Here is a 23,375-nt window from a genome sequence, read left to right as displayed (position 1 = left end):
TGACACTGATTTTAGCCGAAAACCTATAGTGTTACGATAGCACATTGCTAAAGATCTTACATTTGGTTTCAAGAGTCGAACGTTTGATCTCAAGCTATATGAATTCCTGGGCGACATTGAGAGAGACAGAGAGAGTTTGAAATGTGGAGACAGACGAATGATTTATATACCCAGATTTGGAACTGGGGAAAAATGATTGAACACCATTGGTATTGTAATGAAAATTGTGATTTTGTGAAACACAAGAAGGGAAGGTTTTGAACTGCAAGAATCACATTAGGCAGTTGTCGAATTAAGATGGAGAACAATTTTCAGACCATCATATGATTACGAATGGAGAGAAAGAACTTGAGAACTGAGGAATTAAAGAATTTAAAATATCTGCAGCTTCCGACACGGGTTTCGAACCGCAAACCTGGTAGTTATCGAACCATAACTTTATCCATTTTGCTACGGAGAACTCTGTACTCATTCACATAGCTACGTTGAAAGCTAACCTAATGGGATATTCGAAGAGTTGACTTTGTGAATGCGACGTTCTGATAAGATATAAACTTCTTGTAACTTAGTTACAATGTGCAAAATGAACTTCTCCTTTTTCAGAACACTTTTTAGGGCAATAAAATTTGTTACTATTGAGTTAATTAAGTGACATTTGATAGAACCATCTGATAAAGTAGTCCAAAACCCTGCGCGTCATTGTCAGTTAGGTGAATGGTTAATGTAAGTTACTCCTACGTGTATGGACCGAGCTTCGAATCAAGACAACTCTTATTGATTATTTTCATTGAGCTACGCTCATACTATACATTCCACAAGTTCCATTTTGAAGTAATGTGGTCACAGATAGTTTAATTCGAAATTATTTTCAATTATGTTATTTGTTATTACACGCGTTTCATTAACTTGCGATATTTCAAACTTGATATTAAATCTTACAACCTTAATGTAATTCATTTCCCTACGGCATATCATCAAAAATGTTTGCACAACGATAAGTCAGGCGTTAATACAAAATCCAGTTCTTCATGTTCTTCGTGTACATATTTAGAAAGTTTGACTCAGAAAAAACGCACAGTGCAACATTGACTCTTGGAGGAATTTCAAACGAGTTTACTATACGCATAAATTACCATCTCAACAATCTACTATGGAAGCTAAGACACTGAAACCATTCCAGGGAGGGAAAGGAGGTACAAGTAAAAAAGTAATAGAATACGAAATAATTGGTGTCAAATTCATGCTTTTCTGGTTCGAAGACATGAATAGTGGCTACCTGATGGTACTTCTGACTTGTTTGTAGCCTTGCATAAATGGAAAATTGTTTTTAAAGTATATTTTACATTCAAGTATGATTGTTTTTTAAAAAAGCTTCTCCTTCAACATTATGTTTTATAATTATATTCTACTGTACTTCTTATTTATAATAACATATTTTCTATATTATATTATTTATAATAATATATATTCTATATTATTTTCTATATTATATTACATATTATATTATATTCTATGTTCTTATTTAGATTCTAAGTCTTACATTTGAAGATGAGCTTATGACAATTCAGAGCAGCAAGGATATAAACAGAATGTAGACCTTGGCAATCCAGAGATCCTGCCCCACAAAATGACTACTTTTCTGTAAATTATATCTAATTTTAGGGATGATAATAGACATTTTTGTAAAACATGCTCTCAAAAAGCCTTGTCTACGCCTCTGCAAAGCAGTGAAAATTTTAGAGAGTGAACAGTTAGTAATGTTTCTCCAGAAGTTATATCTCCGATAATTCCGAGTGTGATATCAGTATTTGTGCATTATCACTTTTCACCCGCAGTGTATTGAAACGCACTAAAAAGGAACTGTTGTGAAGTCTTCACTGCTTCCTCTTATGACCTCATGCCAATAGGGCCATCCTTGGACATATCCACATCTGAAATATCACCTTTAAATCAGTGATCCCAAAACTATCCATTCGGCACAAATATAGCATATTTTCGAATCTTTTTGCTTGTGACTCCCCCATTGTCAACTCCATGCCTACCAAGGCTTCATGTAATTTGGTCTTACGCAGCACCCACAGTGTCATTATTTATCTTTGCACATAAATTCGACACTAATATCTTTCGTATTTGAAGTCTTTTACATGTCTTCTTCACCTCTTGGTAGGGGTGGTTTCAATGTCTTGCCCCCATAACTATGGAGAAATTTCAATCATCGTAAGTATAATTATATATTACCATTTGAAAAATAACTCTACAGGTGATCTTTTTCGGAGAGGAATTCGTTAACTACTTTTTCGATATCAATGCATTGCCTTTTTCGCTTTCCATGCAGAAAATTGCCAAAGGACTCAACTTCATCTGCACAATTGTGCTACGAATATAGGTTTTAGTGGTGTAATTCACTGAATGTTCGCTTCGATGTTGCTCTCGTCACATGAAAAGTGTGATACAATTGTAAAAGAAAAAAATGAAATGAAATATTTAACTTTTATATCCACGATTGTACTAATTACGCTAATGGAGACATTGAAGCTGAGAGATGAATGAAATCTTGGTATGAAGAAGTGGGAGGAAATGGGACAAACCGGAGAAAACTCATGCACACGGTGTTTGTCCATAATCAAGTCCATTCGGCGCGAGCGCGGATCGAACGAAGGTCCCATGCACAATAGGAAAAGATATAAAGAAATAGACGTCTAAACAAATACGGAACACAACTATCAATGAGAGTCATATAAGTTTAGATCTTTAGTTATTTCATTCTAACTTAAAATTTCAATGAATCTTGTTCTTCATTACTGTTTGAAAAGTTAAAGTTGTTGCTGCAAGGAAGTGATAAATCTTTTCAGTAGACTTCACAGTCTATAGTTTCTTTCGCAACTTCTGTTTCATCTAAGGCTAAAGTAGTTGCATTTTAGACATTGAGGAGAAGGTGCAAAATTATATGAAAACCTCCAAAGTGGAATTACGAAACTTCAGTCTGATCTGTTACGGTTTGGATTTTTTTTAAGCGTTAGTTTTGATAATAGGCACAACTGTCACTAGTTGGATTAACGCTTATTCAGGTGACACTATTGAAAATATGCAATTGGTCGACTTCGTACACAATACTTTACGTTTGGATTTAACTGCATATTTTCAATAGTATCACCTGAATAAGCGTTAATCCAACTAGTGACAGTTGTGCCTATTAACAAAACTAATGCTCAAAAAAAAAAAAAAAAAACTTTACCAGACCATGACATGATCTCAGACTGAAGTTGTACTTTCCACGATACGATTCTAAAAATTTCATTCAGTTAGTCATAGCTGTCGGAAAAGATTTTCTGGACATAATTAGGCTTCTACGGATAGAAATTCAAGTCTTTTAATACATTCTAACGTTTGAACTTTAAATTAAATATAATTGTAAAGTTTTCAGATAGCACATACAGATTATATATATATAGATAGATAGATCAGGGTGGCCCAAAAGTAGGTGTACACCCCTGCATTGATTAAGTATAACATTCTGGTTTATGAATTTATTGGCTTCGGCTCTTCTGAGCTAAAGATGTAAGTAAAAACACATTAAGAACAAATAATAAAGAAACTAAGTCTACCTGATGGATAACAATAAGAAATGATATAAAATGCAATGAACTGATCAGTACGGCACTGTATACCTACTTTTGGGCCACCCTGTATATTTAAAAATTATAACGTTAAAAAGTTTGAAAAAAAATCAAGCGGCCATGTTTTTTGTTTTACTAAGTATGCACTACTACCAAACCTCGCATAATCTCTAACCGAAATGCACATGACAAACCAGTAAATACATTTAACATACATAGGCTTAATGCAGAATTTGACTTAGAATGAAATGAAACAAATTAAATATGCTCTAAAATTTATTAACGATACCATGACAACTACCTGACACAATGTTCTTAAAAAGAAACAAGAAAAAAAAGATTATACTGCAAAATGTTTATACCGTGGCTAGTTTTATTGAATTTTATCGTGTACATAAACAAAACGTAGAAATTATAATTGCGTACATAAAATCATATGCACAGAATTACCTTCACTTTATGACGAGAGCTTTATATATACATATATAAAATTATTTCTAATATTTTTTTCAATATTGACACCTTAAATTGTTCATATTACCACACCTTGGAAAGGATTTAAATAATCACTTGTGGTTTACCATGTACTATCTGACAGTTGTCATGATGACTGAAAAAAAAAACAATATTACAAAATAACACAATATTCAAGTAAACATATTTATTTCTTTTCATCTATCAAAAAATTAAAAAAAAACATCTTTACTAACAATATTCAAAATACGTTACTTTATATAAAATATAAAATAGAGTGTAGAATGCAACAAAAACCACATTATATTCAACATATAATGTGGTTTTTGTTGCATTCTAAACTCTATTGTATATTTTACATAAAGTAACGTATTTCGTATATTCTTAGTAAAAATATTTCTTTGTATTTTTTAATAGATAAAAAGAAACAAGTACGTTTACTTGAGTGTAATGTTATTTTCTTACTTTTTTTTTTCGTCATCGTGACAACTGTCAGATAGTACGTGGTTAACTACAAGTGACCATTGAAATCCTTTGCAAGCTGCGGTAATATGAACAGTTGAAGGTGTCAATATTGAAAAATTATTAGAAACATTTTTATATATGTATATATAAAGCTCTCGATATAATCACATTTTCTGTTCAAACACTTGTCACAACGGATATAATACGCTACAGGATATTCAGCGATATCGCCATTGTGTTTCTCTTATGGTTCTCGGATGGTGCCCGTGGCACTTATTACGTACACACTTTCCTATGCTTAAGGATATTAAACCATGTTACATTTAACTCAAGTAAGACTTTACTAGCTTCTATTGAAGATAGCGTTCCACTTCTCGAATCAAATTCAGGATTTTGGGGCTTATTGCTGATGGACTTTTCTTTGGACGTTTGTGTCCCACAGGAGGATTTATTTCCATAATAAACCTGCAATGAAAGGGAACAATAGTCAAAGAAAGAAATTGAAAATGGAATGCGATAATATACTAAATATTAGGAATATCGAAAACGATAATTAAAAGAATGAAAACACAGGTTAAAAATGAAGTGACAGCGATATCTACTGGGCAATTTGGTACATCAAAGGAACAAAAGTCGATTAACCTTCCACATGTACTATTAAAGTATAATCAGTTAATATCTCAATAGTAATCATTCTACACCAAGTCATCTAATTCAAATATAACTTTCAATCGAACTACCCCAAGGTTCTGTGAAATTTAGTATATAGTATCTATAAGGAAAAAAAATAATTCGTATTTTTTGTTTTCGCACATACCCCCCCTTTTTTTACAGCCTTCGAAAGATTATTGAGCTCGAAGGTGTATACTATCCAGTAAAAAAACAGGACGTCTCACTTCAATTACGTAGCAGCAGATTTAAGTTCACTTTACTGAAAATTTATTGAGGATTTTGAAAATGTGTAAAATGACAAATGGACTTTTTATCCCTGAAATACAGATGGTGATCAGAAAAATGGAAACACCTGTAGTTGGCAACACGTCAGATGTATGGGTTGGCAGTGGTGTCGTGGCGCCCGCAGCGCTGGTGGTGGTGTGTTAGGTCGGTCTCCATACTACGTCAGGCGCAGTGGAACAGCAATGTCCAAAGGCTGCAGCAGACGGAGATAGTGTAAAATGGGAGACCTCTCAGATTTTCAAAGAGGGCACACTGTTGGTGCGCGGTTATGTGGAGTGAGTGTGACGGCAGTGGCTACTGTGTTAGGTGTGTCGCGTGGGACAGTGTCGAAGGTGATGACGGCCTACACAACATAGGGAAAACCACATCGGGGAAGCGGAACAGTGGGCGGAAGAAAATCATGAGCGACAGGTCACGCCGGGTTTTAAAGCGCATTGTCCCGCAGAACCGTCCTGCCACTGCGGAGCAAGTGACGGAGGAACTCAATCAGCATCTCCCACACCCTGTTTCGACAATCACAGTCCGCCACGATATACATGGCATGAACTTACGAGGTTGTGTTGCACGGGCCAAACCGCTCATTGGGGACCATAACGCTTTCGCACACCGCAAATGGTGCCGCGACCATGCAACTTGGACCGTTCAGGACTAGAAACGTGTGATATGGTCGGATGAGTCATCCTTCACCCTATTCCCGACTACGGGCCATGTTTATGTGTGGAGAACGCCCAAAGAAGCTTATGATCTGCAGTGTCTCGGCCCAACTGTGTAACATGATGGCGGCTGGTCGGTGATGCTGTGGGCCACCATATCATGGTTTTCATTGGGTCGTGTGGTTACACTTAGCGGACGAATCACTGCCAACGATTATGACGCAATTTTAGTAGACCACTTGCATCCTATGGTCCGGATGTTGTTCCCGGACAATGACGCCATCTTCCAGGATGAAAATGCATCCGTTCTCACAGCTGGCGTTGTTGCAGCGTGGTTTGAGGAACATCGGGAAGAAGTTCAACACCTTCCCTGGCCCGCCCAATCCCCAGATCTCAACATAATTGAACATCTGTGGTCCGTCTTGGAAACACGACTCCGGCGACGAGTTCCACCTCCATCCTCTCTCACAGAACTGGCTGATGCCCTGCACGGGGAATGGTGTAAAATTCCACTTGCTACCATTCACGACCTCTATGCCTGCATCCCACGTCGCATCAAGGCTGTTCTGAAGGCGAAAGGTGGCCCGACATAATATTAATCTGGTAAGTTGCAATTTTGTTCAGGTGTTTCCATTTTTCTGATCACCATCTGTATGTATCCAAAGTAGTGACTGGATTTTCCACAAGTTACAAAATCTTTCTTTTGTTAGGATTATGACACTAATGTAAGCATCATTTGAAATACCACACAATTTCCTATGAAAGTATTAAAAAGTAGCGTTCTGTATTTACTTTTAGCTATATACAAAGGATATAATGTACAAGGGGAGTGCAAAAGAACAAGAACACTCTCTTTTCCCGAAACGTAGGAGGCTAATCCAAGTAGACCATTATACACCGGGATAGGACACTTTCAGCAATTTCCAATATTGGATTGAAGTCAATTCTTTCACGTTCAATGTGGAGTCGTTGTCATTTGAGAGTTATCAATATAGACACTGAACAGAAGTGCTTTCTTACAGATAAACAATGCTATTAATGAGAAAAGAAACGAAAAAATTAATCCTAAGTTGTGGGGAAAGGAGCTACCGCAGTTGTTCAATTCAACAACCACCATCAACCTACGTAACCAATTTCACGTAATATAGTTTAATTATTAATAGCCAAATTCCGTAAAACGTAAAGTGCTGTAAGCAAGGCTCGTAGTACTAGGCTTAAAACTGCTACTGGTTAGGAAAATATGAACAATGGTTTGGACAACATTCACAAAGTGCTAACGCACAACACACGTCATCAGCACAACCAAGAGTCAAACACATATCAATGTACGGATTCTGCATGCAAGTTAAATCTATTTAAAAATAACTGCAGCTGAAACTTTTCAAACCTCGGCTTGGGAAAAATGAAAGAGAGATCTCTAATTTTCTAATAGTGTACCTATATCGCATTTTTAAAAAATGTAAAGTAAAAAATGTTATTTCAAATGTGTGTATTATTCTACATCAATCTCCTGCGTGTTCATAGCAAAAGACATAACGACTAGTAAATTAATATATATATATACGTTTTCACAATCGACTATCACCATTTCGGAGATTCCTCCATGGATTAGTAAAACATCCATATTATTTTACACCATATTTTTGAAATTCTCACCGAATTTCAAGTAATTCTCATTAGAATGCTTCTACTTTAATCACGCCCTCTAATTTAACGAATGTGAAAAATGTAACCTTGCTCTTCAACAGCATCGTTTACGGAACCTTACGAAAGTTGTAAAAAATTAATCCGAGGTAACGAGGTATTTTTAAAACGGATTTTTATATCTTCCTACCTTGTTATACACCACGTTTCATGAAGATACAAGACAATGGAATGTACACCACTAGGTAATGTGAAATATAATGTCCCTACTTTACAAAATCGATATTTCCGAGAAAAAAAAAATCAATTTCTCTTTCTAAAACCCAAAAAAAAATCTTTCATATTTCTCTGTGGTAAATTATGATGATCTGGACCTGATTTTCGATTTTCTACTATACTTTTCTCTCACAATTAATAAATCTAATATTACAATTAAAGGATGTATTGGAATGTTCAGAAAGAAATGCTGCTGTGATTTTGCCTTTGCTAAAGAAACGTATAATAACCTTACGAAATCTGAAAATTGTTTAACTAGGTCAAGTGACTTAGGTTGGGACTAAATCCAAGTAAGAGGGAAAACTTACTTACCTCTGAATAAATTCTAAAGTTAGTGATGCATTTTCTGGGTATTTAATATTGAAAACGAAATATGCGCAGAACATCATCAAGCCTGGTGTAAGGAATGCATCCTTCAGGATGATTTTTCCTTCAATGGCTACGTAACTTCGCAATGAAGAACTGTACATATTGGAGCCTGAAAATTACGTTAGAATACAAAGGTAGTATCATAATATTAAGGAATTAGTTTATGGGTAATGGAAAATTCAATTTTTCCAATGATATATATATATATATATATATATATATATTAATAAAACAACATACTAAACAAAATTAGACATACAATTCATTATTGACATTTCTTTTCCGCATTCCTTCCATTTACTTATAATGTTTTATTTATTTCAAATAATAAGCTTGCTTTATTTCTAAAATTAAAATAAATTATTTCAATTTAATAATAAATTTAAATTAACACAAACTTGAAGAATAAAATTGTTCTGAATTAAAATTTGCACATTTGAAACTAGGTTATAATCTTTTTTGAGGTATAAGATACAAAAGTAAACTATGAATTTAAACCTTCTAAAAGGAACATTTATACTCAATACAAAATACATAAAATGAAAGACGAAGTGGTCCAGATTCATATTTCATTCAGGTGATGTTGCGCCCCTGCTATTAAACGAATAAAGGATTTCTTTTATTTCTTAATGTCCATATTATTGCGTCATGCGTGCTATTTCAATACTATTCCAACTACTACTAGAAAAAAATTACTATAATTAGATACAAATGGTTATTAAAATAAAAGTGAGGTTCGTTTCACAGTGTGAAACTAAGACTTTCAAACTATCAATACTGAAACTTGAAATAGTGTATTTATAAATGCTGGTTGCAACCGAGTAATAAGACCAAAGATAGAACCTAATCCGCGACTGAACCCATATCCAAAAGCCATTACTAATATCCCTTACTGTGTTTCTTCTATGGCGATAAAAGAAAAAAAAACTTGGTGGAACCTATTCTGGGGATGCTGAATCGATTGGAAAGAACCACTTATCCATATCTCTTACAGGTTTACTGTATGAAAATCTGGAACCAGAAATACGAGAAAAGTCAACCAGTTCCGGTTTCGACACTATGTTGTGGTTTATGATTATATACATGTACTTGACACGCTGTATATATTAGACGAAGAGTTTGTCGTTATTTATTACCATTTCTGCTCTATAAATTCGATAGAGCAGATAATTCGATAGGGTCGATAAATTCTGAAACCGGAAATGGTTAACTTGAACCGGACTTCCAACCACATGAGCTCCCGAAGTGAATCGAACTCAGGTCTCCCACGCCAAAAGTACGTACGCTAACCGCTAAGCCACGAAGGAGCTCACACCACTTATTTGAATAGAGGGTTTAACGGAGGAGGTAGAACCTTTTCTTAGAACGCTGCATTGATTGTAGAAAACCGCATTTCGATATCTCTTACCGGTTTTGCTTTGATACCTGTCGACAGGACGGACGAAAAAGCCGTTCTGTAAGACTTTCAATATTTAGCATAGCATAGTTTGAGCCAAAAAAAAAAATCTGAAGACAATGCAATTAAATCGTTGAGTTCGAAAGCCAGTCATCTCCATCGAAACTAATTTTAGAGGAGAGACAAACAATACTAAATTAGTCAATATGCAACTGACATATAGGGCTGTTTTCATCTTTGGAACGTAGAAACTGCCATATTCAATTAATGTGCACAAACAATTTCGCCTATTTGAAACTTCCATTCTGCATCACCGTTGTCTGTCCACCTCAACACATGCCTACGTTCTATCCTAAATGATTTGCTATAAACTATAATCTAACAAAGCACTAACAACGGTTAGTCACTGCAAACAAATCTGACGTCCTGCTAACAATAGGTTTTCATTATTCTGATAACCATCTGTATTAGTCATTGTTTACATATACAACAAAACGAAATTTACGTTTATGTTATAACAAATCAAAATATTAAACAGTTACATACCTGGAACAGCTACAACTGGAGTGGATACCGTTATCATATTTTGAATGTCAGTAAATCGTAAGGAGTCCTGAAAACAAATGAAAATCTTAGGAAGGCATCAACTTTAAAAATTGGTATAATAATAATAAATAATAACAATAATATAAAGTGCGTTGCCAAGAATTTTAAACATTGGAACATATTAGATGTTTAACTCGCTTGTTACGATTAATTGTACTTGTCTGGTGCAGCACAAGCTATCATAAAGCTACTTCATAAGCAACCCTTCCGGATGTAAGTCAAAGGAAATTTTATCACGGAATTAGCAGCAAACCCAGAAATTTTTGTTGGGAGGATTCCAAGCTTTATGGAGGTCCAACACTACAAGCCACTACGTCTATGTAGTATAGAACGGGTATTATTCTGCACCCAAAAAGATGATAAGTAATTGTAAAATACTTTTAGCTTTATTATTAATTAAAAAAAATAATAATTAAGAGAAAGAGTTTAGATGATCTATAAGATCAAATTTTCATGTTACATCAATCATTCCTCTGTTAAACAATTATAGCTTTGAGAAAGTATACAAATATATGTTGATTTCGGAATTTTGGAGGGGGGATCTGGAAGCAGTGGAACCTCGTGGATGCATGCCTGCAACATTGAAGCATTTTATTAGGCAATAAAGCAATCAAAGTGATGCCTACAGTAAACGATTCCAAAAGTACCTCTGGTTCTTATCTCGTATGTGAATTTCAGCCTTTTAAATAATTATAAACCACAATTAAGCTTCGCAGCTTTTTCTTTGTTTCTAAAAATATATCTAGTTTTCTCTCTATTTCTTTAAACTTTACCTGATAAAGCATTTTAACGAAAGAGCTGAGTGTATATTTTAGAATGTGTTAACATGTTTTCACTATTTTCTAAGCTTCCTCGTGGTTAAGCCGTTAGTGTACGCGCCTTTGACGTGGGAGACCCGGATTTGATTCCCGCTGAGCTCATGTAGTTCGGAATTGAATAGAATTCCGAAGCAAGAAATAAGTTCACTATTAATTCATTACCACCAAATAGTTTAAACAATCACATATGTTTAAGAAGTACATTTTCGCTGATGTCTTCATCAGATATGGAGCGGAAAGAAGCTGAATAAGAAAGGGAAACGAGAAAGATAGTAGTCTGTATATCATGCTGAGAAAAAGCTGTGAAGCGTTGAGGTGCACCATGTTAGAATGCTGGTTGTATCAAGGCATTACCAGGATAAATTTTAAAATTGGCAAACATGCACCAGAAAAATCTGTTTTAAAGTTCAAAACAAAGTGAAAGTACTGTGTAATAGTATACCCTCTGAGCCTTCTTCAGGTAAAATAGCAAACAAGATTTGACAATGTAGCACATCCCACAAGAACTTCAGTTGACAGACTGATAGACAGAAGAATTACAACTACTCAACAAAGGAAACTTACAATAGGTAGTTACTTTAAATTTTGTTGCAATTTTTACTGCTGTGCACACCATCAAATCTTCAGTTAGATCGTCGAGCCTGAAGGAGACCATCAAGCTCAGTGTATAGCATATACCCTTTGACTTGTAGAAAAGCTTTCTACAGTTAGTAGTAATTTATTATTATTATTAGTATTATTATTATTATTATTTAAATACCATACACGTTGAAACAGACAATACTCACAAGAGCATGAACTCAGTTAATATTAAAACAACAGCAATATCTTTCTACGAATTTTAAAGCGACTTAACTAATCTAATGAATAGGGAAAGATGTGAGAAATAGAATAATTCGACATAGATGTTCATGGTTAACAGAGTTAAGAGCAAAATTTTTTTCAAAAAAGAAAAAGAAACATTTTGTTTAAAAAAAAGTCAAATTTAAAATATAAATGTCCATACAAACAGTACCAAAATTATGGTAATGTTCGTATGACTCAATATTTACTTATGTCTGCCTAAAAAGAGTCCTAGGATATAAAGTTATTGGAAAAATGAAATGAAATCTTTCAGTTTTACGTCCCACGGTATTCCGGTTAGGCTAAAGGAGACGGTGATGATGAATAATGAATGAAATGAAGAAAGTGGGAGGAAACGGGAGAACCCCGAGAAAACCCACGAGCCCGGTGTTTGTCCACCACAAAGTCCACACGGCGCCAGCTGGTATCGAACCAGGGACTCCAAGCACTGAAGGTGAACGCCCTACCACTGAGCCACCGTGCCCCCCATAAAGTTATTGGAGTCTGAAGCCCCGAAAACTGCTAAAACGGATAACATTAAATATTTCTTTTTCTTTTTTCTTCTTTTTTTAACTGAGGCTGTATCACTGAGCACTAAGTAAATGTCTGTATGTTGAAAAGAAACGTTCAATATCAACAGACGCAAGTGGTGCGTATTTTGTTTTTAGTCGGTAAAATTCCTCGTTTGTTATCATTCTTAATGATAGGGTTTTAGGTAAGCTCTCTCCTAGGGTCTGGTTTCCAATATTGCAAAACCCTCCACTGCTTCCTACACATTAATCACAATAACCCATTCCTCATCTTTCTCAGGACACTACTCCTGCAGTGTTGTAATGGAAAGAGTAACAATAGGCATTAAAGAGTTATGTCGTAACTCCTGTTTACATACAGGTTTTTTGTTACATTGCATTTTAGAACAGACCCGTCGATCGAGTATAATCTTCTTAACACCGTTTAACAATATTATATATATTTTCCCGCCATTCACTTTCTGTTTCAGCATATAGTTTCTGGCAACACAGGAAAATGGCAAACAACACTAAGGGAAGCGTATTTCGAATTGAAAACTTAATAACAGCTTAAATTTTTTCCAGCACCCAACAATATTCATTAGTGATTAAAAGTGCATAACAGTAATGACAGTGAGAAAATGTGCAAAAACAGTTTGCATTGAAAAAAAAGTGCAAAAACGTGCAACCCATGCCAGTTAGGAATGATTATTTTGTGTTTTCTTTGAAAAGCAAGCTAATTTGGCATTTTAATATTAAAAAAAAGTGCAGCACCTAAATTTCCTAGCTTTGTTAAATACTTACAATCACTTGTTGAATTATTTGCTCCTTTTCGTTGAAATACACAGCAATTAACGGGATCACAGCATGACATAAAGACAAATTGCAGCTCTCCAATTTTGAATATACTTTAGCATCCATTATAATTAATTGTAATTTATGTTTGTTTTTGCAGTTCGCAGCTAGGAAAAACGAGAGAAGGGCATCTGTCTTCTGCTCAAACGAAGTCTTCCACTTTTCTTCTACATTAAATCCTAATAATATACATGCATGGCTAAAAAAATTTTTTTTCTCGAAAAGGACAGGCCATAATTGTCGTACTTCTTGCACTAGTTTCTGTTCATTTATGCAAAGTCTCTGGGTCATATAAGTTTTCTTCATGTAGGTATTCACTAGCTCTTCATTTCTATTACTTAAGTTTTCATTGTTTATTAGCCACTGTCGTGCCTCTTCCTGAATATCACTACCCTCCCCTTCTGGCAAAACAGAAGGCTGCCAAGCTACACAACCATAACTGTCTTTTCTCTGCTCTGGTGATACAGCTGAATTCAGAATTTGATCATCTGTTTCATTTTCCATATGCGCATTCGCTTTAGAACAACGTTTTACGTTCACTATTCTATTGTATACTTGATTGTATAATGATTCGTATCCACCACCAATGATATTTCCACCAACTCTATCCTGAAATGAAGCAGGATACTTTCCAACTATTTCCACACACACTTTTCTTATATCCTCTCTGCTGATACGTCTTTTTACTGATAATAAATGGTCGGATAAAATTCGTACCATCTGCCTTCGCTTTGACGGGCTTGGGGCTTTCCCTTTTTCCACGTATTAATTAACTGTGGTGGAAAGTTTGTCCATGGCACATAGGCATGTTCAAATTCATGGGTGTTCAAAAGCTGAGGAGACTGCAATGTAGTTAGTGAATCGTCTGAATCAGAGGTAAATATTTTCTCTGAAGAAGTCTCGCTAGCATTATCTATAATCTCCACATTAAGTTCTAGAAAGCAAAGTAGATAAATACAATAAGAAAAGCAAAATAATTGTTTGTTCATGGCTTCTATTTATGTTGAAATTACCTTCTTTTGAAACGAAATCTTTCAATTTAACATCTTACGATTATGCCCTTTCAGTCTAAGGGAGACGATAATTGAGGCAAGTGAATGATGATGGAAAAACTGGTGGAATATTAACGAGAGGGAACGGGAGTACACGATAAAACCCAACGACACGATGCTGTCCACCACAAAATTACTTGGCAAGGGATCGAACCAGGGATCCTACGCAACAGAGGCAAGAGCTCTACTGCTGAGCCATCGTCTTCCAACTAAACTACCTTCTTTTGCATTGTCTTTAGATAAAGGAGTACTCAATTCTGAGTAGATCATTACTAATTTAACTTATTTTCTATTTATCGTATAGTTGAATTATTTTGAAAACTCAGCTTGCATTTTGATAAACACAAAATTGTTATGTTGTGCTACATTTACTAGGAAATTATATATATATATATATATATATATATATATATATATATATATATATATATATATATATATATATATATATATCTTTTCAAGATCATATTTTTATGATCAAAACTAAAAATAACAAATATATGACGAAGAACACATATTTAACTGACTAAAGTTGAGTCGCTTTTCAGCACAGACGCTAAGTGAGAAATGCTCAATGCAACCAAAACCATTACATTCCGGTTTATGTCTAATGAAGTTATCTCAATTGGGGATCAAACTAAGCACAGATAGGTGCCAGGACACTGGTGACACGCTCTCCTAACTTTTAAATTTACACATACAAAACGCTGAAATTTCATATCATGCAATCAACAGGAGACATGTTTGACATACCCTGCAATACTACCAGATTAACACTGTTGCCAAATCAAATAAAGTTTTATTTTTTCAAATTACGAAATTTTCATGGACGTCTTTTCCTTGTTGCCCTGATAGAAAACAACTATAAATAAGGATCATTTCATTTTCATCATCTCTCGAACCTCAAGTTAAATTACTAATCGAATAGTAATTGAAGTACAGTGTGATCAAAATGTCACGCAAACTCTTATTGCATTTTTTTTTCTTTTGTTGCAGCTGCGAGGTAGTGATAATTCACGCAAGAAATTAGTTGAGTACGACAGCTACATGGTGTACACACTGGAAGAAAGAATTTTGATTTTGGAAGTGTACATAATGAGTTTGAGTTACGAAGTCATCACGGTACGCTATGCAGAGGCACATCCCAGGAAAGTATCCCCCCTCTTTCCCCAAGTGTCAGACCGACGGTTCTTATCGAGGACAAATTAAGGGATATCAGTGCAGCATGGTATCAGTCCACGGATGTTCTAGTGCAATTTGTCTAGTTACAGTGGTGTGTTTTACAAGTATAGCACGCACAAATAGACACAAACGTTTTCGTAAGTGTGTTGAGTATTGTCGGTTGATTCATTAGACTTTTTCTTCTGGAATGTCTAAAGTCAGCAGCTTACAACTCGGCCAATTATAATACTTTGGAAGACCTGCAGGCTAATATCCAACGAACTGTGGACATTTCACGTACAACACTCTAGAAGAACATGATCAGAAGGGTGCACGAGTGTGACGCACTAAATGGTGCCATTTTCAAAATTCGTTGTAAATCCAGAGGTTTGTGACTGTTGATCACCCTCCTTTTACTTCTTGTAGTTTCACTGGAATATTAATATACGTAATATTCAATATGACTTTGCTTTATCTTAGCATGAGACACTTAGCTTTGAAATAACGAACAACTATTAAAATTTGGATCCGAACTAATGTCTGGCCTTCATTCGAGGTGGTGTACTTCCAGTAAGATTTCAACCTACAAAATACACACACGCGCGTGCTGGCTACGGAGTTAGGGGCTCTGTACTGTACGATGTTTGCTGGGACAGATACCATGCATCACCTGATCTAGTTATTCAAACTACGTACACTTATGCTGACAAATAAACATGCACGCGAAGATTTAGTATACAAAATATGAATTTACCTTCTGTCCATTCTTCATTTTCTGTCAGCAACATTAAACAAAAGTGTAATGGGTCGACTGTCTGCGCTAATGCTAACAATACTTCTGTATCTTCTATTTTTGCTCCGTCTTTTTCTAAAACCACCTGTGGAAAATTCGAAATTTATCATTATTCTATAACACACTTAAGTAAATTTACTTGAACCTGACAGTAATCCAAAAGAAATCAAGAAACTTAATTCTACAGATTTTTCAACAAATGGGAACACACAACACATATTTAATTTTTCAACGTTAATGAATGAAAAAAAAGATAACTTACTGTCATGTATGCTGTCATGTTACTGTCATGTATGCTGTAAAATCAAATTAACTGGTATATGACAATAGACGTGTACTGGAAAAATTTCGCAAAAAGGTGATAAATTGCAAAAGTTAACCTTTGCTGCCACGAAAGCTACGAAACACGCAAGCTTGAGAATATGCTTTTATTCACGCTGTAGTAAGATTATGAATCAGAACATAAAAGAAAACAAAGAAGCAAATGGAAATAGCAGAACACCAACATAAAAGTCATTACATATTATGGTACAAATATACGCAAGTGGAACAGATTTTAAATTAGTGAAAGCAGAAATCTTTCGGAGCATCTGTATGTAAAAGCAGAAGAGATGGGTTTTCACAATATTTGCACTTACTTATAGGAGTAAAAACACCACACAATAATACATATTATCTTTAAATGAAGTAACAGGTAATTGTTTAACATAACGAAACGAACATAATGTGAGGAAAGTGACATGTAATTATGAGGGATGATCGAAAAAAAGGTTACATAGCACATAACTGTGGTTTCATTCACTGTAACTTAATGAAATGTTATTTGAAGATTAAATGACATATTCGTCTTGTTGCAGAATGGAGGGCTTAGGATTTTTGCCATGCATACCCGAGAAGCGGATATTTAAAAAGGTAACTGGTCTGGAAAGCTGGTCAAGAGTACAAATAAGGTCAGAGATGCGGTTCCTGTGGGCCAAAAATGACATTTGCTGACATTCATGGTCAAATTGTGAATCTAGCACAATGATCTAGCAAATTGTGCTGAGACAACATGTAGCGAAGTAGGTCGTACTTTGAAAGGAGGGACCAGTATTGTTAAAGACAACGCTAGACACAACGGTAGACCCAGCACCTCAACCATTTACATGAACTGTGCTCTTGTGGTTGAGTATATTCATAAGGACAGAAGAATATTACGCTCAATATCAGCTGTGTTGAGACTACCACATAGTGTTATGCAGAACATTGTGGTTAATGTCCTTAAGCATAAGAAAGTGTGCACGTAATAGGTGCCACGAGCATCATCCGAGAACCATAAGAGAAGCGGAATGGCGACTTCGCTGAATATCCTGCAGCGTTTCATTTCCGTTGTGACAGGTGTTTTCACAGAAAATGTGATTACATAGAGAACTAGTATTGATCTTCCAGCTATGTTTCACATACAACCCATAAAACCTTTTGTAACCGTTTTTTCTTATCATCCCTCTTATTCATTATTGACTATCGCACCTGTTACATCAACACACTACTATGGTATATATTTACCTAAACTGAATTAATTCCAAGTCTTTCACTCCCTTTCTTCGTAAGTTCATCTATGGTTTCTGCCATAATGAATACTTTTTCCTCTTCTGTTTGACTTACAGATTTTTAGCAATGGCATTATCTCACTAGAAAAACAAATGTGAAGACTAAAGCAATATCCTTACACATTATTAATTATTTTTATGATTAAAGTAGGATTCAGTAGCTGTTACGTTTCTTTCCTGGACACTTGTGAAAAAACAATCATATTGTTCCAAATCTTAGGTTCTATCAAAATTAGTAGCTGCTGTTGCTGATAAATTTTTTAAATATACAGTTTACTATCAACTTCATACACTGTCAGTGGGTAATAGTCTAGGAGAGCATCCTTCTGAACACATATCCAAGCCCTTTGAGACACTACTCTGTACACTCTTAAATCTGGCAAAAATTATGTTTGCAATTTCTTACAGAAAAACCATACACCATATGACTCGTTTACTAAAATTAGTTTCACACGCCCGAAAGTTACGTCACATCCTTTAGAATGAAAAACCACCACATGGTCTTCAGTATACGATGTTCCATTTATTTCAATACTTAGAACATTTGAACAATATAATTGTTCATCAAATGGTACGCTATTTTTGTACTGTACTGAACAAGAAATCAATGGTCCTGATCTCAAATATGAATGTAATAAATCATGCATTTCACTCAAAGTTTTAAGTATATTCTTGAAACTGTGATTTTATGTTATACACAGTGTTTTGCGCTATCCTCGTTTAAGCATATACCCACCTTCCCTGATGCGCCTATTCTCTACGAATGCACACCCTTGCTACCGATCGGGCTTCCTGCCGCGCTCCTGCCTTGACTCTGTTAGATACCATTCGTGCTTTGTGGTGCCCATCTAGCATATGTTGGTTAGCGTCTTTAGCACATTAATTTTTATTGTGTAAGTACACTCAAGCCCTCCTAAAGTGAAACAGTACATAACCTAAGGTAATACTAACAGAAATTAGCGAAACTGTATCCCCCCGAAAAAAAGCTTTAGTTGCAAACAAGGTGAGCGACCAACTTCAGAACAAATGCCAAACCATGTGTTAACATTAACCCCATCCCGTGACCAAATAGATCGTAGAGCATTACAACACCACCAATTGTAATGCTTAAAACCATGAACGATCACAGAGGTATGCTACCCACTCACTCAAGACAAAACACACCATCTCGAAGTAGGTATTAACTTGGGATCACAATATTCTTTGCGGAGTGACGAACATAATACAAGCCAATGAATACACACGAAAGTAACAATTATATTGAATTTCTCATAACACGAACAAGTTGACAAAAGGCAAACTAGTAAAAGGTTACTCAATCGAAGCGTGTTCACTAACCAACAAAACATACTCACAAAATAGGAGAGGGTGAAACAGTAGACATTGATGACAACGTAAGTAGTTTAGATATTGAAGAGACAAGCTCCACTAGCCCCCCATAACTATATAACAATATTATTAGTATTATAATAAATATTTGACTGCGTTTAACAAGTTAAAAATAGCAACGTAACACAACAACGTCCGAATCCACCTCAGAATACCAATTTACGAACTGCACAGTGTTTTTCGCAATCGTTTTCATGGCCTACGTCTGGAGGCTTATTTTTATCCGTAAGAAAAAGTCCCGTACAGTGAACAGGCACCCATGAATACAACTGCCGAAAGAAACATTTTCCAAGACACTACGAGTAAATTTTCTGATGGGATAATTGCAAATAATAGTATTGCACGTAATCATTTTCAGGGCATATTAGTTTCCAGGCATCTTATCAATCTGCACACAAATATTTGGGCATGTGCCAGGATAATAATAGTCCACATCCCCTTAGGGAATAATTTAAAACAAGCTTCTTTTTTTTAACAGACGGATCATTCTTAATGAGTACCCTTTTTTCACTAGATATCCTTACAAGAGATTTCTTGTTTATTATATAATCTACTATTGTGCGGAAAAGGTGAAAGCAGGCGAGAATCAGGCCATTGAATATAATAGACGGTATGACACCTGGGGCGGATCCAGGACCGACTTCTGGGGTGGGAGCGGTGGGTTGTCATACTGCTACTTTTAAGGGCTTCAGACTTTGGGATGGGTTTTATTTATATATATAATATAAGAAAGCTTCCACTACCCCCCCCCCTGGATCCGCGCCCGTATGACACAAAGTTGATCGCATTGGAGTTTAGAGCCACTTTCAAGACCGAGGCTATATGAAAAATGGACCTACACCTTAATGTGAAACGTGAGATTCCGCTGGGAATTGAACCGATCTTGCACACTGAAGACGCGTACGTTAAGAACTACTAAGAGTTCACAGATACACAAATATAGTCTATGCAAGAGCCAAACGAACGTTATACAAAATTGTCAATATAATTATATACATTGTATGTCAACTACCACAAGGAAATTATTGGATGACATTTAGTGTCTATCCCCAACTCGTTTCATGGCTCGGGGCCGCGGTGGCTCAGTGGTAGAGCGTTCACCTCTGGTGCTAGGGGTCCCGGGTTCGATCCCAGCCCCAACCAAGTGAACTTAGGTGGTGGACAAACACCGTGTGCGTGGGTTTTCTCGGGGTTCTCCCGTTTCCTCCCACTTTCTTCATTTCACCATTTCATTCATTAATCATCATCACCGTCTCCTTTAGCCTAACCGGCATAGCCGTGGGACGTAAAACTCAAAGATTTCATTTTTCGTTTCATGGCTCCAGAACTGAATACTTTTATTTGTGTAAATTGTGATACAGGCATAAAACAAGGAGCACTGTCTAATCCGCCTCGTTCGCTGTCACTTGCTCAGCTATATTTTGTGAAGTAAATAACACTGGAGTTCTTATATACGCAAGATTGGGGAAGAAACTAAATTGTCAGCCGAAATTATTTTCACTGGGCTACTACACATACATTGTCTAATTTTTGGACAGTCAATTGTACTACTCCTACGCTCCTCCTCTGTTTAGACATACCCCCGTTTTAAGCGCGTCCTCCCTCACTGCTCTGACTGTTACATACATTTTTTGTTATTTGTGGTAATCTAGCACTACGTCGGTTTGCAGTTCTTGCATAGTTTTTATGGCATATGTCACTATACTGTATTTGTATCTATAACGGTTAACCCTTCTAAAGTAAATCCACACTTAGCAATGAAACAACAGAGAAAACAATGTTTAATAATCCTAAATGTACATTGAGTCTAGAAAGAACTAAATATCGTGCACGTTTTGTTCTCGCACACCGCTCGAAATAATTGTTGAAAGAACAATTTTCTAATTCTTTCACTAATTTCCTTCTACTTGTTCCCTGCAAGATTTGCGCTGGGCGACATAAAAATATCCTACTTGGTATAGATAAAGTACAAGGGAGCCACCAGAAGTAATTCTTGAAAAATTTAAGTTCTTTTACTATTTCCATATTAAATACCGTAGAATAAATGGCATAAAAAATACAATCCGGTGCTGGTTTACTTTTGGCGCATCACATTTTGGTAGATTTTCAGGTAAAATTCAATACTTTGCATGAAAAATATATTTATAAAGAACAAAGTTCTGGAAACAATGGAATGAAAGAGAAGGTAGCACACCTGTATTTTGTTTACAAGTGTTTTACGACGGATAAAATATGTGAGTGTATATGAAAGATGACTGTATTAGAAATTATTTTCCACCGGGGTGGGGGAGTATTTTTGCACAGTGTACAGAAACTGTTTACAAGTGTAGCGCTACTAGTATGAAATTGTGACAAGTGCTCTTGAAACTCGTTTATTTCCAAAACCCACTCGTTTTCACTATCCTCGCTGACGCCGTAATCCTTTCGGACGTACCCGGTCGCTAACGATCGAGTCTCCCAGCTTCGTCCTGTCCTGATTGGGTTAGATAGCATTCGTGGTTTTTAGTGGCCATCTAGTAGGCCTAGACGATGTTTTGTGTTCCCGACATCGTTTTTATACGCAAACCGTAATAGATTTGTAATTTTTCCACAACTGTTTGTGATGGCTCCCTTTAATTTTATCTACGCCATGTAAGATATGTTCTCGTCGCTTAAATCAAATCATTTAGGAGACTGTAAAGAAGGAAATAAGTGAAAGAATTACAATTTTTCAACAATTATTTCTATTGGTGCGCCAAAAGTAAAACTGCACATACAATGCAAACAAGAGAAAAGAAACCTGTGCTACGTGGCCACTATAAAGCAGGAATGCTTTGTACCGAAGTCGACGTAGAGTGAAGCTGGTAGGCCGCGCGGTAGAGCGGAGGTACGTCTGAACCGAGCAGGTGCATCAGCGATCGTGAGTATAGTGCGAGTAGTGAAAAGAAGTAGGGTTTGGCAATGATACGAGTTTGAATAGCACTTGTCATGGTTTCAATCTAGTAACGTTCCACTTCTAAATATAAAATACACTCCTGTACACCGTGCAGAAATACATTGCCGCGCTGGTGAAAAATAGCATCTAATACAATCACCTTCCATATGTACTCACTTATTTCAGAAATCGCAAGGCACTTGTAATAATTTTATACTAGTAACCTAACACTTGTGATCCTAAAATACAGCTGTATTACTTGGTATTTAATTTTGTCGCTTGCAGAAATTTGGTCCATACAAATGTTTTCTTCATGCAAAGTATTGAATTTTACCGGTAAACCTTCCAAAATATGGTGTTCCAAAACTACAACAGAATCCGTAACTATAATCTTATAAATCTTACAGCAGAGTCTGTAACTATAATCTTTTTATAAATCTTAATTTAAATATTGATAATTTTAATGAAACTACTTACATTTCAGTCGTTCCTACTTATTGTTTCGTCGCACAAACGGGCTACAAAAACCGGCTTTATCGCCATTAAAACTTAAAATAGATCTTCAATGTTGACAGGTGACGTTTCTTTATTAGTTGTAATGTTAGTGTCTTATCTACGTACAGAAACATAGGAATACATTACGAAAACCTTCAGATTGTATTGGCAATAATGAATTCCCATGATGCAATTTGTTGTCGAAAATGAAATAGAACTTGTAAGAAAACATCGTACATTGTATGTTTTATAAATCACAATCATAAAATGATGTAAAATCACAATTTCTTCAATAAAAATATCAGAATATCGTGTAAGTTTACCACAAATTTGTAAGAGTATATAGAATTTTGTAAATTAACGTTAATAAGTGTATATCGACTTACAAAATGAAGGGTAAAGCGAAATTACCTACACATATTGTAGATTAAACTACAAAAATTTTTTTGAGTGTAGATGATTCGTATATAGTCTTGTTACTTCAGGTTTCTTTGCCTCCG

At 35.6% G+C, this 23,375-nt stretch overlaps 1 protein-coding gene and 1 long non-coding RNA gene across 2 annotated transcripts; both read right to left on the bottom strand.

Moving 5' to 3' along the window:
• Positions 1-4,563: 4,563 nt before the first annotated feature.
• LOC145681591 (uncharacterized) lies at positions 4,564-10,459 on the bottom strand. The gene is made up of 3 exons (XM_081753217.1): positions 10,398-10,459; positions 8,399-8,564; positions 4,564-5,021 (listed from the first exon to the last, which is right to left on the bottom strand). Exons 1-3 carry the CDS (start codon positions 10,432-10,434, stop codon positions 4,907-4,909), a joined length of 318 nt encoding a protein of 105 aa, XP_081609343.1. The 5' UTR covers positions 10,435-10,459; the 3' UTR covers positions 4,564-4,906.
• A 5,845-nt stretch (positions 10,460-16,304) lies between these two features.
• LOC145681590 (uncharacterized) lies at positions 16,305-22,967 on the bottom strand. The gene is made up of 3 exons (XR_014130826.1): positions 22,858-22,967; positions 18,034-18,158; positions 16,305-16,573 (listed from the first exon to the last, which is right to left on the bottom strand). It is a non-coding gene; the product is annotated as an uncharacterized LOC145681590 (long non-coding RNA).
• Positions 22,968-23,375: the final 408 nt, after the last annotated feature.

The sequence above is a fragment of the Thermobia domestica genome, chromosome 3 (genome assembly GCF_964235325.1).
Source record: "Thermobia domestica chromosome 3, izTheDome1.hap1.1, whole genome shotgun sequence".
NCBI classification, from domain to species: domain Eukaryota; kingdom Metazoa; phylum Arthropoda; class Insecta; order Zygentoma; family Lepismatidae; genus Thermobia; species Thermobia domestica.
This window is presented reverse-complemented; position numbering and strand designations above follow the sequence as displayed.

Excerpts from the sequence above, each read along its gene's own strand:
- LOC145681591 (XM_081753217.1), bottom strand. The coding sequence starts at position 10,434 with ATGATAACGGTATCCACTCCAGTTGTAGCTGTTCCAG. Across the intron at positions 8,565-10,397 it reads TCCAGTTGTAGCTGTTCCAG|GCTCCAATATGTACAGTTCT; the intron begins GTATGTAACTGT and ends CGTAATTTTCAG. Across the intron at positions 5,022-8,398 it reads ACTTTAGAATTTATTCAGAG|GTTTATTATGGAAATAAATC; the intron begins GTAAGTAAGTTT and ends CTTTCATTGCAG.